This window comes from Camellia sinensis, chromosome 2 (assembly GCF_055761805.1).
Source record: "Camellia sinensis isolate YWXY chromosome 2, ASM5576180v1, whole genome shotgun sequence".
NCBI lineage: Eukaryota > Viridiplantae > Streptophyta > Magnoliopsida > Ericales > Theaceae > Camellia > Camellia sinensis.
This window is the reverse complement of record NC_138962.1, coordinates 213,472,383-213,486,887: the sequence shown is the minus strand read 5'-3', so window position 1 is coordinate 213,486,887 and position 14,505 is coordinate 213,472,383. Positions and strand designations below refer to the sequence as shown.

Genomic DNA, 14,505 nt, shown 5'->3' with positions numbered 1-14,505 from the left:
GAGTTATAAGTGGTTGAAAGGCCTTCCAGCTAATGGGAAGCAATATTACAGAGATCTGCAGAGGCGTTCCAAATCAACCAATGCTTATAATAAAAGGCCGTATCCGACTAATGTTAGGCGGCAGCCATTAGTAGTTGAGCCTGCAGTTGATAGAATGCATGCTAAAGGCAAGAGGCCCTTATATGAGACCAGGTCACCTAACTATTACAGAATGGAGAGTAGTCATTCTGAAAGAAGATTGGAGAAGAGTTCAGATTTTAGGATCAAAGCTAGAAATTGGCCCCCTGGACTAGCTTCACGAAGGACAGAAAATGATTACCATCATCGAAAGCCTAAATCAGGCTCAAAGCTTGGAGACAGGGCCAAACAATTGTCTTCACAGCCAGCCTCGAAGGTGACATCGAAGGAAGAAAAGGGCAGTTCAACGTCTGGGTCAGTAAGTTCGTGGGTACCTGAGGTCCCAGATTGGTTTGTGATGCAAAACAAACCTAGGGAAATGCCTACCCAAAGCAATGTTGGAAATCAAGGTAGGATGGTTAAGCCTCCTTTAGTGGCCCCCAACAACTGGGTATTACTGAAACACCCAAGAACGAAGGAACCAGATATGGTCCCCGTTATTTCCAGATCACAAAGGAGAAAAATTCAGCGTAGGTACACCCAATACCAGCAAGACCTGAAGGAAAGTGGAGAGAGTTCTTCATTGATCCAGACTGGAGAAAAGAAGAATCGAAAGTCATACCATATTCCAAAGCCAGTTCTACAAAACGAGGTGGGTTGTAGCAGAGAACAGTTGGCTAAGGTTCATTCTGAACTAAAAGTCAGAGAGAAGGATAGCCTAGCAGGGTTGGAGAAAGCTTTGATGGAGAGTGCTAGCGAGACAGAAGAAGAAATTGGCATGATCCAAAAGAAAGAAATGGTGGAAGAAGAAATCTTCGAAGCTTTCATGGCCGAGCAAACATTTTTGGTTGGAAAACCAGCTGAGGAAAATCATTCGAAGGAACCTGTTAACAATGAAATACCAGAATGCAGCATGCAGGATGTTTCTGAGGTAATTGACCAAGGTGGCCAAGAGGGGAAACAGGTACAGCCAGCCATCCAGTTTTGCTCGTTTTCCCCAGTATCAGTGTAACAACCCTCATACTGTTTACCGACTTATGACTGATTGATTACCGATAACCATCGATTACCGTTAAACTGAATTGATTATGACTGATAATTGAACTGATTAAAGTACTGAACTGACTGACTGAAATTGGAAACCGAATTGATTGAGTATATGTTAGTTAAATTGCATTCTATCTGTTTGACTGTATGATTATCTGTTCATGCTTATATGTTTAAACTGCTAATTGAAGGCCTTATCGGCGGCCGAATTAGAAACCGATTGATGTTCCATAACCCTCGTAATTAATGCGATTTTATGGTGTATTTACCTGAAAACTGATTGGGTATGATTAAATTAGATTAAAATAAGCTAATTAAAGAGTTTGACGTAATTACACTTTTGCCATCTAGTGGGGCCTTTGTTTACTCATATTTGAAGCCTTGTGTATGCTTTATCAAAACATTTCATTAGCCATTTCTTCTTGTTCTAGCCGAATTTAGAGAGAGAGGAAGTGAGAGTCTTGAGTTCACTTGTAGAATTGTTTGGAAATTGAAGAAATTGTTAAGGAGATTGCATATTTGAGCTCCCTTCTTGAACTACAAGACTAAAGGTAGCTCCAATGTCTTCTTGTTCATGTCTTGAGTTGATTGTTGCATGGTCCAGGTTAGATTGTAGAGCTAAGTCATGATTTGGGTCACTAATGGTGAATTGAAGCTCATTTCATGCATGCATGTTTGAATTAATGAGTTTTGAGTTGAATTCATGGTATAATGGTGCATGCATGTTCATAATTTTGTGGTACCCCATGAGTTAATCTTGTTTTTGAAGGTTTAAGCTCTTTTGAAACAGCATTAAAGCTCTGAAAATGATTTAAGATCATGCATGTTGCATGTTCATATTGTTCTTGGAAAATGGTTTGAAATTGGGTTTGAATATGGTTTTAATTGACTCACCTTTGGGGCTTGAATTCATAAATTGAGCTTTGAAACTTGTTGTACATTGAATTTAGTTATGTTTTCCAGAATTTGGGCCCAAGAGGTCGAGTTTGGAGTGGTTGAATGCTTGGTTTGAGCTTGGGAGGCAAATCTGGAAATTCCAGATTTGGCTTCCTCGCTCGAGCGACGGATTCCCCGCTCGAGCGAGCACCTTTGTCCAGGGCCCCGCTCGAGCGACCATCGCGCGCAAAATCACAGCATCCAGTATTTTTACTGTTTCGACAGACCGCTCGAGCGAAGGATTCCTCGCTCGAGCGAAGCCTTTGATTTTGGACTTCCACTCGAGCGAAGAAAGTCTCGCTCGAGCGAGGCTCCTATTTTCAGCAAAGTTTGCAAAATGTTTTCTAAGTGTATTTTTGCATCCTTATCCCATCCTAGGCATTCTTAGGCCTAGTTTAAGACATCTTGATGAGGATATCGTTGTAGAACACACCAAGGCAAATTAGGGATTAAGTTATGATATTTCCCAACTGTGTAGCTTAGTGTGTTCAACCTGTGAACTGTGTAGGGTTGGCGACTGGGGAGACACGCTCTAGCATACCGTAGCCCAAACTCTGTGAGTAACAATTGTGTAAAGATATGTTCAACTGATATCTTTTGAATACTGAACTGAACTGTTTACTGAACTGGTATTACTGAATGAATGTATGTCCTTTATTTCTGAACTGTACTGTGGCATCCTTAGTACCTACTGTTTACTATTACTGTTACTGTTACAGAGATCTCTGTCAGTTCCCTCGTGGAGCCACTACTGTTTACTGACTGATGGCCATCATTACTGTTCGGTCTTTTAAGACCTACTGTTACTGTTATGCTAATGGATGTACCACATATGACTGTTTACTGTACTGAACAACTGAAATACTGATTGAATTGAACTGTTTTCATTACCGTAAGGACGTTCATTCTAAACCTCTTTACGCATTATGTTATTCACTGGGCTTTAGCTCACTGTTTATATATATATGTAGGTGCTCAGCCACCAGATCGGAGCTAGGAGCGTGGGTTAGACTCCAGTTTTGTCAAGCCAACCTTTGTGCCTCACTGCGAGGTTCCGAGTTGCCATGCTATGGCTTTGGGGTGTTTTGTTTGTTTCCCCCGTCTGTCTCCATACTGTTTGGATTACTGTATAGACTGTCAGTTGCTAACTGTACTGTTATCAAGGGATTAGGTCCCTGTACTGTGTGACTGTAAATTTTGTATAGACTGTACTGTTTATATATGTATGAATGCATGAAAAATCTTTTTGGCATACAGACTGCCACAGCTCATTGGACATTGTCTAATTACTGTATTGGCTTCCGCCAGGCCCTGTACTCTGTTTTACTGTATTACTGTTAAGCAGGCCTTCGGTAGTCTCGGATTACTGGCCGATTACGGTGCTAAACCCATAGGGCCGGGTTTGGGTCGTGACAGAGTGGTATCAGAGCGATACTTAACCACGAGTTATACCGCACACACGTGTCCAAATGAGCTATAGGGTGTCCTAGAAAAGCAATTAGGGCATCACATGAGCATGATAAGTGTGTGGTTATGACTGACTGAATATATGCTAACGTGTTAAACTGTTAAACAAATGACTGCTTATGTTTAAAACTGTTATAACTGCTTATAGTGAAATGGATAATGCAACCAATGCAAATGAACCTGAATCCTCCTCTACCGAGGCAAGAATGGAAAGAATGGAAAGAATGATGGAACTGATAACTGCTAGACTTGAACAACAACCGAACCAACAGCCCCCACCTCCACCTCCGGTACAGCCGGAACCTAATGTGAATGTGAATGATGGGGATATAATTGCACTGACCCATAAATTCAGCAAGATGAAACCGCCATCCTTTCAGGGAGGATTGGAACCGCTAAAGGCTGAAGCTTGGGTGCTTGAGACAGAAAAACTATTTGAAGTGTTTCCGTGCTCAGAAGCGAATAAAGTATTGTTAGCTACCTTCACCCTTCAAGAAGAAGCTAGAAGGTGGTGGATGTTGATCCGCGACACAAATGCTGTTATGACCTGGGCTCAGTTCAAGGAGTCCTTCTTTGAAAAGTATTTCCCTCAGTGTGTCAGGGATAGGAAAGTGACTGAGTTTGAACAACTGAAACAGGGCACCACGTCGGTTGCGGAATATGAAACAAAATTTACTGAACTTGCCCGTTATGCACCGCATATGGTGGATACTGAGTATAAGAAGGCCAGAAAATTTGAAGGTGGCCTTAATGTGGCAATACTTGACCGGATAAATGTTTTGAAACTACCGACTTTTGTGGGTGTTCTCGACCGGGCTGTAACGCCCTCAAAATAATAACAATAAACCCATCAGATAAGACATGAATTTACATTTAAACTATCCGCATTCCTTTCATTCATTAGAATTCCAAGACATAAGTATTACATGTTTAATCTCATAACAAAATGCCCTACGGGCTTACAGTTTTCCAAGTTAACACTTGGTTACAACAAAGAGTTCTAACTCGTTTACACATTAAGCCCTTGGCTTGAAATTACATGTAATACATCAAAGTAAAACGACAAAACTATGCCCGCCACAAGCCTCCCAGCTATGTCCTTGGAGGTGGCATGCTTCCTGTACCTGAAAATGATATTCCCATATAGGGTGAGCCACAGCCCAGTAGAAATACACTAAACCAACCATGGACAATGACTAAAACGTTAGCAATTGATAGTTGGTCAACACTGATACAATCACATAAATTACATATTTATGTCACGACTTACAAGTCCCAATTACTTTTCATTTTTCCTTTTTCAACAAATAAGCATGCTAGCTCTATTATCATTTCCACAGATATGTATAAAAACAATATCTCACATTCAGATAAGCATAAAAGCTATATCCACATTCTCAACAGATATGTATATCAACAGTATCCACAGATAAGCATACAAGCTGTATCCACACTTCACAACAGATATGTATATCAACAATATCCACAGATAAGCATACAAGCTGTATCCACACTTCACAAAGATAAGCATATGAGCTCTATCTTCACTTCTCTAGACAAGCATATGAGCTCTGTCTACGGAGTTCATCCCCTATCTCCTCCCAATACCTATCCGGTTTAGAGGTACATCCCCTATCTTCCCCTAAACCGCGGAGTACATCCCCTATCTCCTCCTCTACACATAACGTATATAAACACATTGGTTCTATATACAATCACACAATACATACAATTAATGTATTCTATCAACCGTCAAGTTCCATGACACATTCCATTGATTAGTTTCCGTTTACCTAATCATCATGCATTGTCTACAACAATCTCGACTATCCTCCACCGATAGCCCAAAGCAGTTATTTCTAAAACAGAAAATAAATGCACAAATGGATATTCAATCAACATTTCATTTCCTCTTTTCTCACCAATTAATTATCCCAATTAATTAAACAATGTAATTAGGTCAATTCCCATAATTAACATTTCAACCCTTAGGTCCCATTTTCATCAATGATTCAACAATCATTCCATTTTTCTATGCCAAACATGCATCTAGGTTTATTATGAATAAAACCCCAACCTTTGTAAAAATTACACAAAAGCCCCAAACCTTTACAAGATTACCAAACCAAGCCCAACATCTCAAAATACCAAAATTTAAAGACAAAACCCATAGAGAGGAGTAGGTTATCCCTACCTCAAATTCGGAGTCCCAAAGGAGATGAAGACCAAAACCAAAATGCTCCAAACCTCAAAATTTTCAGATCAAAAGGAAGCTCTCGACGATCAACACAACTTTTGTGAAGGCAAAAGGTGAGTAAACGATCCTTACTAGATCAAAACTAAGAGAGAAGGGCCGATTTAGAGTGAGAAGCTCTGAAAATGGCTTTTTGGAAAAGTAAGAGAGAGAAGAGAAAGTGAAAAGTGATTTGAAAAGTCACAATTTCGGAACTTTAACCCAGGTCTCCGCTCGAGCGTAAAACACCCCGCTCGAGCGGCCACTCACAGACGTACGCTCGAGCGGCCAACCTCCCGCTCGAGCGCAGAATGCACTCGCTCAGCACTTTTGCAGAACCAGACCTACGCTCGAGCTCCCAACCCTATGCTCGAGCTCACAACACTGCACAACAAGATACTGGATGGATGTAATCTACGCTCGAGCGCCAACACCTACGCTCGAGCGTACAGGCCAAAAAATCTGGGCAACTAGTTTTGATTTCTAAACTCAACCAACCTGTAACAAACCCGCTCAACACATTCTATAACTCAAATACAAAGTAAGAAAGGATGCAAACAAGATAATAAACAACTACCAACATCCACGGACACATGTCCGGATCACTATACAACAAGGGTAAACCCGAGATCGCTATAACCTCCCCCCCTTAAAGAATTTCGTCCCCGAAATTAAACACAAGTTTTCAAAAACAAGTTCTCCTCCATTTTAAACAATGTTACATTTTAACATTCAACAATTCGACCCATTACCGGTCATCCCATCCCTTAAACAAGAGACATATCACAATATGTAAACAACATATGTACTTTCAACATGCATCAACATTATGCACTATCCTTCCAATTTCAACAATATATTCAACAGATATAATGTTACATTCAACTTCCATATGAGGCAAGTTCCAAAACATACTACCAATAATCAAAACATTCTCAATGTTTCACAACTTAAGACATATATAAAAGCTCTTAAGTTCAACAAAATGTAAAATTCAAATACAAAATTACATATCAATAAACAAGTCCGGATATTTCTCACGGACTCCTAACTCACGTTCCCAAGTGGCTTCTTCCACTCCGTGATGTTTCCACAAGACTTTCACCAAAGGAATGGTCTTGCCACGCAGGACTTGATCCCGCCTATCCAAGACCCGAACCGGTCTCTCCTCATACGAGGCATCCTCATCTACCTCTAAATCGCTCCAATCCAGCACATGTGATGGATCTGGCTCATACTTCCGAAGCATACTCACATGAAACACGTCATGCACTCCGGACAACTGCGGCGGTAAGGCTAACCGATAAGCAACCTCACCTATCCTTTCAAGGATCTCAAAAGGACCAATAAACCGAGGGGATAACTTCCCACTCTTCCCAAACCTCATCAGGCCTCGTCTAGGTGATATCTTCAGAAAGACATGATCACCTACCTCAAACGCCAAAGGTCTCCTCCTACGGTCGGCATAACTCTTTTGTCGACTCTGGGCTGTAACAAGCCTCTTACGGATAAGCTCAACTTTCTCCGTCGTCTCCCTAACTAACTCTGGACCCAACAAAGGTGCATCACCCACCTCGGCCCAACAAACTGGAGACCTACACGGTCGGCCATACAAGGCCTCAAACGGTGCCATACCGATGCTAGACTGAAAACTGTTGTTGTAGGCAAACTCTACCAATGGCAAGTGCCTCTCCCACGTCCCACTGAAATCCAGGACACAACCCCGAAGCATATCCTCGAGGATCTGAATAGTACGCTCGGACTGCCCGTCAGTCTGAGGATGATAAGCCGTACTAAAGGTCAACTTAGTGCCCAACGCACTCTGCAAACTCTGCCACAACCTAGCAGTAAAACGAGGATCTCTATCTGAGACGATCGTCACTGGGACCCCATGCAATCGCACTACGTCCCGAACATACGCATCGGCAAGATGATCTACCGAATCTCTCACGCGCATAGGAATAAAGTGCGCAGACTTAGTCAACCGGTCTACAACCACCCAAATAGCATCACTACCCCGCTGAGTCCTCGGAAGACCTACAACGAAGTCCATAGTGACATGTTCCCACTTCCACTCGGCAATAGGCAAGGGTTGCAACAAACCCGCTGGCCTCTGATGCTCGGCCTTCACCTGCTGGCAAGTAAGGCACTTCGATACGAAGACAGCCACATCTCTTTTCATACCCCGCCACCAAAACTGGCGACCCAAATCCTGATACATCTTAGTACCTCCCGGATGCACCGCAAGGCGCGAATGGTGAAACTCTCGGAGTACTTCCTTTCGGCAAGACTCCGGTACAAACAAACGGTCTCGGTATCTCACACTCAGGTCGGGATACACCGTCAAACCCTTCTCAACTTTCCCACTGAAGATCTTCTCTCGGAGGGATTCTACCTCAAGGTCACCTCTCTGTGCCTCTAACACTTTAATCACAAGTGTAGGCTGCACAACGACAGAAAACAAGGCCGCAGCCTCAACAGATTCGCCCAGTAGCAAATCAAACTCGCCAAGTGCTCCCAACATCTCCCATTCCCGGATGGCTATACAAGCTACATCACTAATGGTTTTCCTACTAAGGGCATCGGCCACAACATTGGCCTTTCCCGGATGATAATGCAACTCAAAATCATAATCCTCGATGAACTCCATCCATCTCCTCTGCCTCAAATTCAAGTCTCTCTGTGTAAACAGATACTTCAAACTCTTATGATCCGAGAATACCTCGAACCTCTCACCATAAAGGTAGTGCCTCCAGATTTTCAAGGCAAAGATCACAGCTGCTAACTCTAGGTCGTGTGTGGGGTAATTCTTCTCGTGTATTTTCAACTGACGTGAGCCATAAGCTACCACTTTTCCCTCTTGCATCAACACACAACCCAAACCCTCTCGTGAAGCATCACAATAAACCGCATAACCCAACCCTCTCTCCGGAATAATCAACACCGGAGCGGTGGTCAATCTAACTTTCAACTCTTGGAACGACTTTTCACAAGTCTCACTCCACACAAACTTGACTCCTTTCTGAGTCAGCCTAGTCAACGGTGACGCTAACCTGGAGAAATCTTTCACAAACCGACGGTAATACCCAGCCAATCCCAGAAAACTGCGGATCTCAAACACACTCTTAGGCTGTGCCCAATCTTGCACTGCCTCAACCTTGGATGTATCAACAGACACCCCCTCCCCGGATACCACGTGGCCTAAGAATTTGACTTCCCTCAGCCAGAACTCACACTTCCCAAACTTGGCATACAGTCTATGGGCTCTAAGTAACTCAAGCACCACTCTCAAGTGTGCCTCGTGCTCCTCCTCAGAAGACGAATAGATAAGGATATCGTCTACGAAAACAACCACAAATCGGTCTAAGAACTCCCGGAAAATCCGGTTCATCAAGTCCATAAAGACTGCCGGTGCATTGGTAAGCCCGAATGGGATCACCAGAAACTCGTAATGGCCATACCGCGTACGGAATGCCGTCTTAGGAACATCTTCCTCCCTGACCCTCAACTGATGGTAACCCGATCTCAAGTCTATCTTAGAGAAACAACGGGAACCCTTCAACTGGTCAAACAAATCATCTATACGGGGCATAGGATACTTATTCTTAACCGTAGCCCGATTCAACTTCCGGTAGTCTATACACAATCTCAAGGCACCATCTTTCTTTTTAACAAAGAGTGCCGGTGCTCCCCACGGTGAAACACTAGGGCGAACAAAGCCCTTATCTAGCAATTCCTGGAGCTGAACTTTCAACTCAACCAACTCTGCTGGAGCAAAACGGTAAGGTGCCATAGAAATCGGCGCCGTACCAGGCACTAAATCAATAGAGAACTCTATCTCTCGGTGAGGTGGCAAACTAACAAGATCTTCGGGAAAGACATCCGAATACTCACAAACCACCCTTGGCAATACAACCTGGGTCTCACCACTTTCACCACTCCCAAAGCTGGCAAGTAGACTACTAAGCTCACTTCGCCCTCGCGAATCATACCCCGGTGGCAAAACACTACCAACCCGGTCTCCCAAGAAATGGAACCACTCCCCGCTCAAGGTACATAATGTAACCCTCTGGCGGTAGCAATCAATAACAGCCCGGTATGACGATAACCAGTCCATACCCAAAATAACATCAAAACCCTTCATGGGCATGACAACAAACGGAAAAGGAAGCCTATAGTCGGCGACCTCTATATCACATCCTCTAACACCCTGTTTCAGAATTAACTCACCACCCAAAGGCGATACCACACAAATAGGAGATGCTAACTGTGCTAACTCCAATTCCAAAACAGATGCAAATGCAGCAGATACAAAAGAATGAGATGCACCCGTGTCTATCAACACATTAGCAACTGAGTTGCAAAACAGAAAAGTACCTCTCACTACTGATGGAGCCGGTACTAAGTCCTGCGCGGTAACAGCATACACGCGCCCCGTAGGCCCCTGGTCTACCTGCTCACCTCTCGGAGCAAAAGATTGCTGCACAGACTGGGATGACGAAACTCCCGGATTGGCCCTCGAGGCCTGCACAGACTGAGCTGGCTGAAAACCCTGCGTCTGCCTAGAACCAGACGCTCCCGAAGTGGCACTCAACTGTGGGCAAAACCTCTTCATGTGCCCAGGTTGTCCACACTGATAACAAGTCAAGAGCTGCCCCCTGCCCAAACTCTGACTCTGCGGTCTAGCTGAAGAAGAAGCAGCTTTCTGACCCCCACCCTTCTGCGGGCAAACAGATACCTTGTGACCTAGCTGGCCACACTTGTAACAGGTGAAATCCCCCTGACCACCTCTCCCGGAGCCTGCACTTGGCACAGGGAAGGTCGATCTAGCAACACCACCCTGCGACTGCTGAGGGTTAGAACCCCTCTGCCTCCTGCCATCACTCTGACTATCCTGGCTCCTCTTGGAGCCTCTCTGACTCTCATCCTCCTCCTGCATCATAAGCTCCATATGAGCTGCAGCATCCACTAGGTGTCTATACTCTCGAATATAAGACCCACCAATTCTCAACTTGAGGCCCCGCCTCAACTTCCGCTCAAACTCATAGCAACGGCGTTCCTCAGACGCCACCAGTTCAGGTGCAAACCTAGACAGACTGGTAAAAGTAGCCTCAAACTCGGCCACTGACAAGCCCTGCTGATTAAGCCGGCTAAACTGATCCCTCAGCTTCTCCCTAGCTGCTGCTGATAAAAACCTCTCCTGAAAAGCATTCACAAACGCCTCCCAAGTACCACCAACACGAGCTTTCTCGTACTTCCACCATTGACCCGCATCTCCCTTCAGTTGGAAGGATGCCAAGGTCACTTTCAGTGCTCCGTCCTCGATGCCAAGCATCTCAAACGTCTTCGTTGTCTGTTCGAGCCATTCATCCGCCTTAAGCGGCTCTTTAGGATCCCCGATAAACTCATCCGGATTACACCGGAAGAACTCCCTCTTCAAGAAGGAAGGCCCTGCCTCAGCTGCCTGATTCCCAGCTCTAAGAATACCCAAAGCTCCTGCTATCTCTCTGGCCAAGGCACCCATAGCCTGTTGACCTACTGGCTCGGCCACATTGGCCTGCCCAACTCCCTCCTGCACTGCCGGAATCTCACCCGGTAACGGCGCTTCCTGCCTCGCAGGTCTACCACGCCTAGCACCTCTTCCTCGTCCTGACATCCTAATAAAGGCAACACAGAACGTTAGCACATTCATAAATGTGTCGAAACTAAACACTCACGTCCTAATGCATGGACAACTGTAATTCACTCCACGTAAGCACATAAACACATAAGCACTTACGAACTTCATTTCCGGATAATGATAGTCCCGAGGCGTTACTAGAGTTCCGGTTAGAAACAGCGTTGATCAAGTGCCTTTCCAACAAGACTCCCAGAAACTCAAGGATCCAATCAACATCCTAGAAATTAAATCCCATACCCACATAGTCACATAAGCATGTTAGCATTTAAGCACATAGCATATGATACTACATCTAAGTCTCTATCAAGCGAGACAAACCCATTGTGATACTAATCACTTCCCACGTACCCAAAGTATTCGAACCCGGTACGCTCTGATACCAAGTTGTAACGCCCTCAAAATAATAACAATAAACCCATCAGATAAGACATGAATTTACATTTAAACTATCCGCATTCCTTTCATTCATTAGAATTCCAAGACATAAGTATTACATGTTTAATCTCATAACAAAATGCCCTACGGGCTTACAGCTTTCCAAGTTAACACTTGGTTACAACAAAGAGTTCTAACTCGTTTACACATTAAGCCCTTGGCTTGAAATTACATGTAATACATCAAAGTAAAACGACAAAACTATGCCCGCCACAAGCCTCCCAGCTATGTCCTTGGAGGTGGCATGCTTCCTGTACCTGAAAATGATATTCCCATATAGGGTGAGCCACAGCCCAGTAGAAATACACTAAACCAACCATGGACAATGACTAAAACGTTAGCAATTGATAGTTGGTCAACACTGATACAATCACATAAATTACATATTTATGTCACGACTTACAAGTCCCAATTACTTTTCATTTTTCCTTTTTCAACAAATAAGCATGCTAGCTCTATTATCATTTCCACAGATATGTATAAAAACAATATCTCACATTCAGATAAGCATAAAAGCTATATCCACATTCTCAACAGATATGTATATCAACAGTATCCACAGATAAGCATACAAGCTGTATCCACACTTCACAACAGATATGTATATCAACAATATCCACAGATAAGCATACAAGCTGTATCCACACTTCACAAAGATAAGCATATGAGCTCTATCTTCACTTCTCTAGACAAGCATATGAGCTCTGTCTACGGAGTTCATCCCCTATCTCCTCCCAATACCTATCCGGTTTAGAGGTACATCCCCTATCTTCCCCTAAACCGCGGAGTACATCCCCTATCTCCTCCTCTACACATAACGTATATAAACACATTGGTTCTATATACAATCACACAATACATACAATTAATGTATTCTATCAACCGTCAAGTTCCATGACACATTCCATTGATTAGTTTCCGTTTACCTAATCATCATGCATTGTCTACAACAATCTCGACTATCCTCCACCGATAGCCCAAAGCAGTTATTTCTAAAACAGAAAATAAATGCACAAATGGATATTCAATCAACATTTCATTTCCTCTTTTCTCACCAATTAATTATCCCAATTAATTAAACAATGTAATTAGGTCAATTCCCATAATTAACATTTCAACCCTTAGGTCCCATTTTCATCAATGATTCAACAATCATTCCATTTTTCTATGCCAAACATGCATCTAGGTTTATTATGAATAAAACCCCAACCTTTGTAAAAATTACACAAAAGCCCCAAACCTTTACAAGATTACCAAACCAAGCCCAACATCTCAAAATACCAAAATTTAAAGACAAAACCCATAGAGAGGAGTAGGTTATCCCTACCTCAAATTCGGAGTCCCAAAGGAGATGAAGACCAAAACCAAAATGCTCCAAACCTCAAAATTTTCAGATCAAAAGGAAGCTCTCGACGATCAACACAACTTTTGTGAAGGCAAAAGGTGAGTAAACGATCCTTACTAGATCAAAACTAAGAGAGAAGGGCCGATTTAGAGTGAGAAGCTCTGAAAATGGCTTTTTGGAAAAGTAAGAGAGAGAAGAGAAAGTGAAAAGTGATTTGAAAAGTCACAATTTCGGAACTTTAACCCAGGTCTCCGCTCGAGCGTAAAACACCCCGCTCGAGCGGCCACTCACAGACGTACGCTCGAGCGGCCAACCTCCCGCTCGAGCGCAGAATGCACTCGCTCAGCACTTTTGCAGAACCAGACCTACGCTCGAGCTCCCAACCCTATGCTCGAGCTCACAACACTGCACAACAAGATACTGGATGGATGTAATCTACGCTCGAGCGCCAACACCTACGCTCGAGCGTACAGGCCAAAAAATCTGGGCAACTAGTTTTGATTTCTAAACTCAACCAACCTGTAACAAACCCGCTCAACACATTCTATAACTCAAATACAAAGTAAGAAAGGATGCAAACAAGATAATAAACAACTACCAACATCCACGGACACATGTCCGGATCACTATACAACAAGGGTAAACCCGAGATCGCTATAACCTCCCCCCCTTAAAGAATTTCGTCCCCGAAATTAAACACAAGTTTTCAAAAACAAGTTCTCCTCCATTTTAAACAATGTTACATTTTAACATTCAACAATTCGACCCATTACCGGTCATCCCATCCCTTAAACAAGAGACATATCACAATATGTAAACAACATATGTACTTTCAACATGCATCAACATTATGCACTATCCTTCCAATTTCAACAATATATTCAACAGATATAATGTTACATTCAACTTCCATATGAGGCAAGTTCCAAAACATACTACCAATAATCAAAACATTCTCAATGTTTCACAACTTAAGACATATATAAAAGCTCTTAAGTTCAACAAAATGTAAAATTCAAATACAAAATTACATATCAATAAACAAGTCCGGATATTTCTCACGGACTCCTAACTCACGTTCCCAAGTGGCTTCTTCCACTCCGTGATGTTTCCACAAGACTTTCACCAAAGGAATGGTCTTGCCACGCAGGACTTGATCCCGCCTATCCAAGACCCGAACCGGTCTCTCCTCATACGAGGCATCCTCATCTACCTCTAAATCGCTCCAATCCAGCACATGTGATG

General features: G+C 43.3%; 1 protein-coding gene across 1 annotated transcript in view; it reads left to right on the top strand.

Moving 5' to 3' along the window:
• The first annotated feature begins 211 nt into the window (after positions 1-211).
• LOC145819413 (uncharacterized) overlaps positions 212-14,505 on the top strand; it is a 43,657-nt gene continuing 29,363 nt past the window's right edge. Inside the window, exons 1-2 of the mRNA XM_082913406.1 lie at positions 212-436; positions 710-1,003. Coding sequence (XP_082769532.1) covers positions 212-436; positions 710-1,003 — 519 coding nt within the window. The remainder of the gene's footprint in view (positions 437-709; positions 1,004-14,505) is intronic.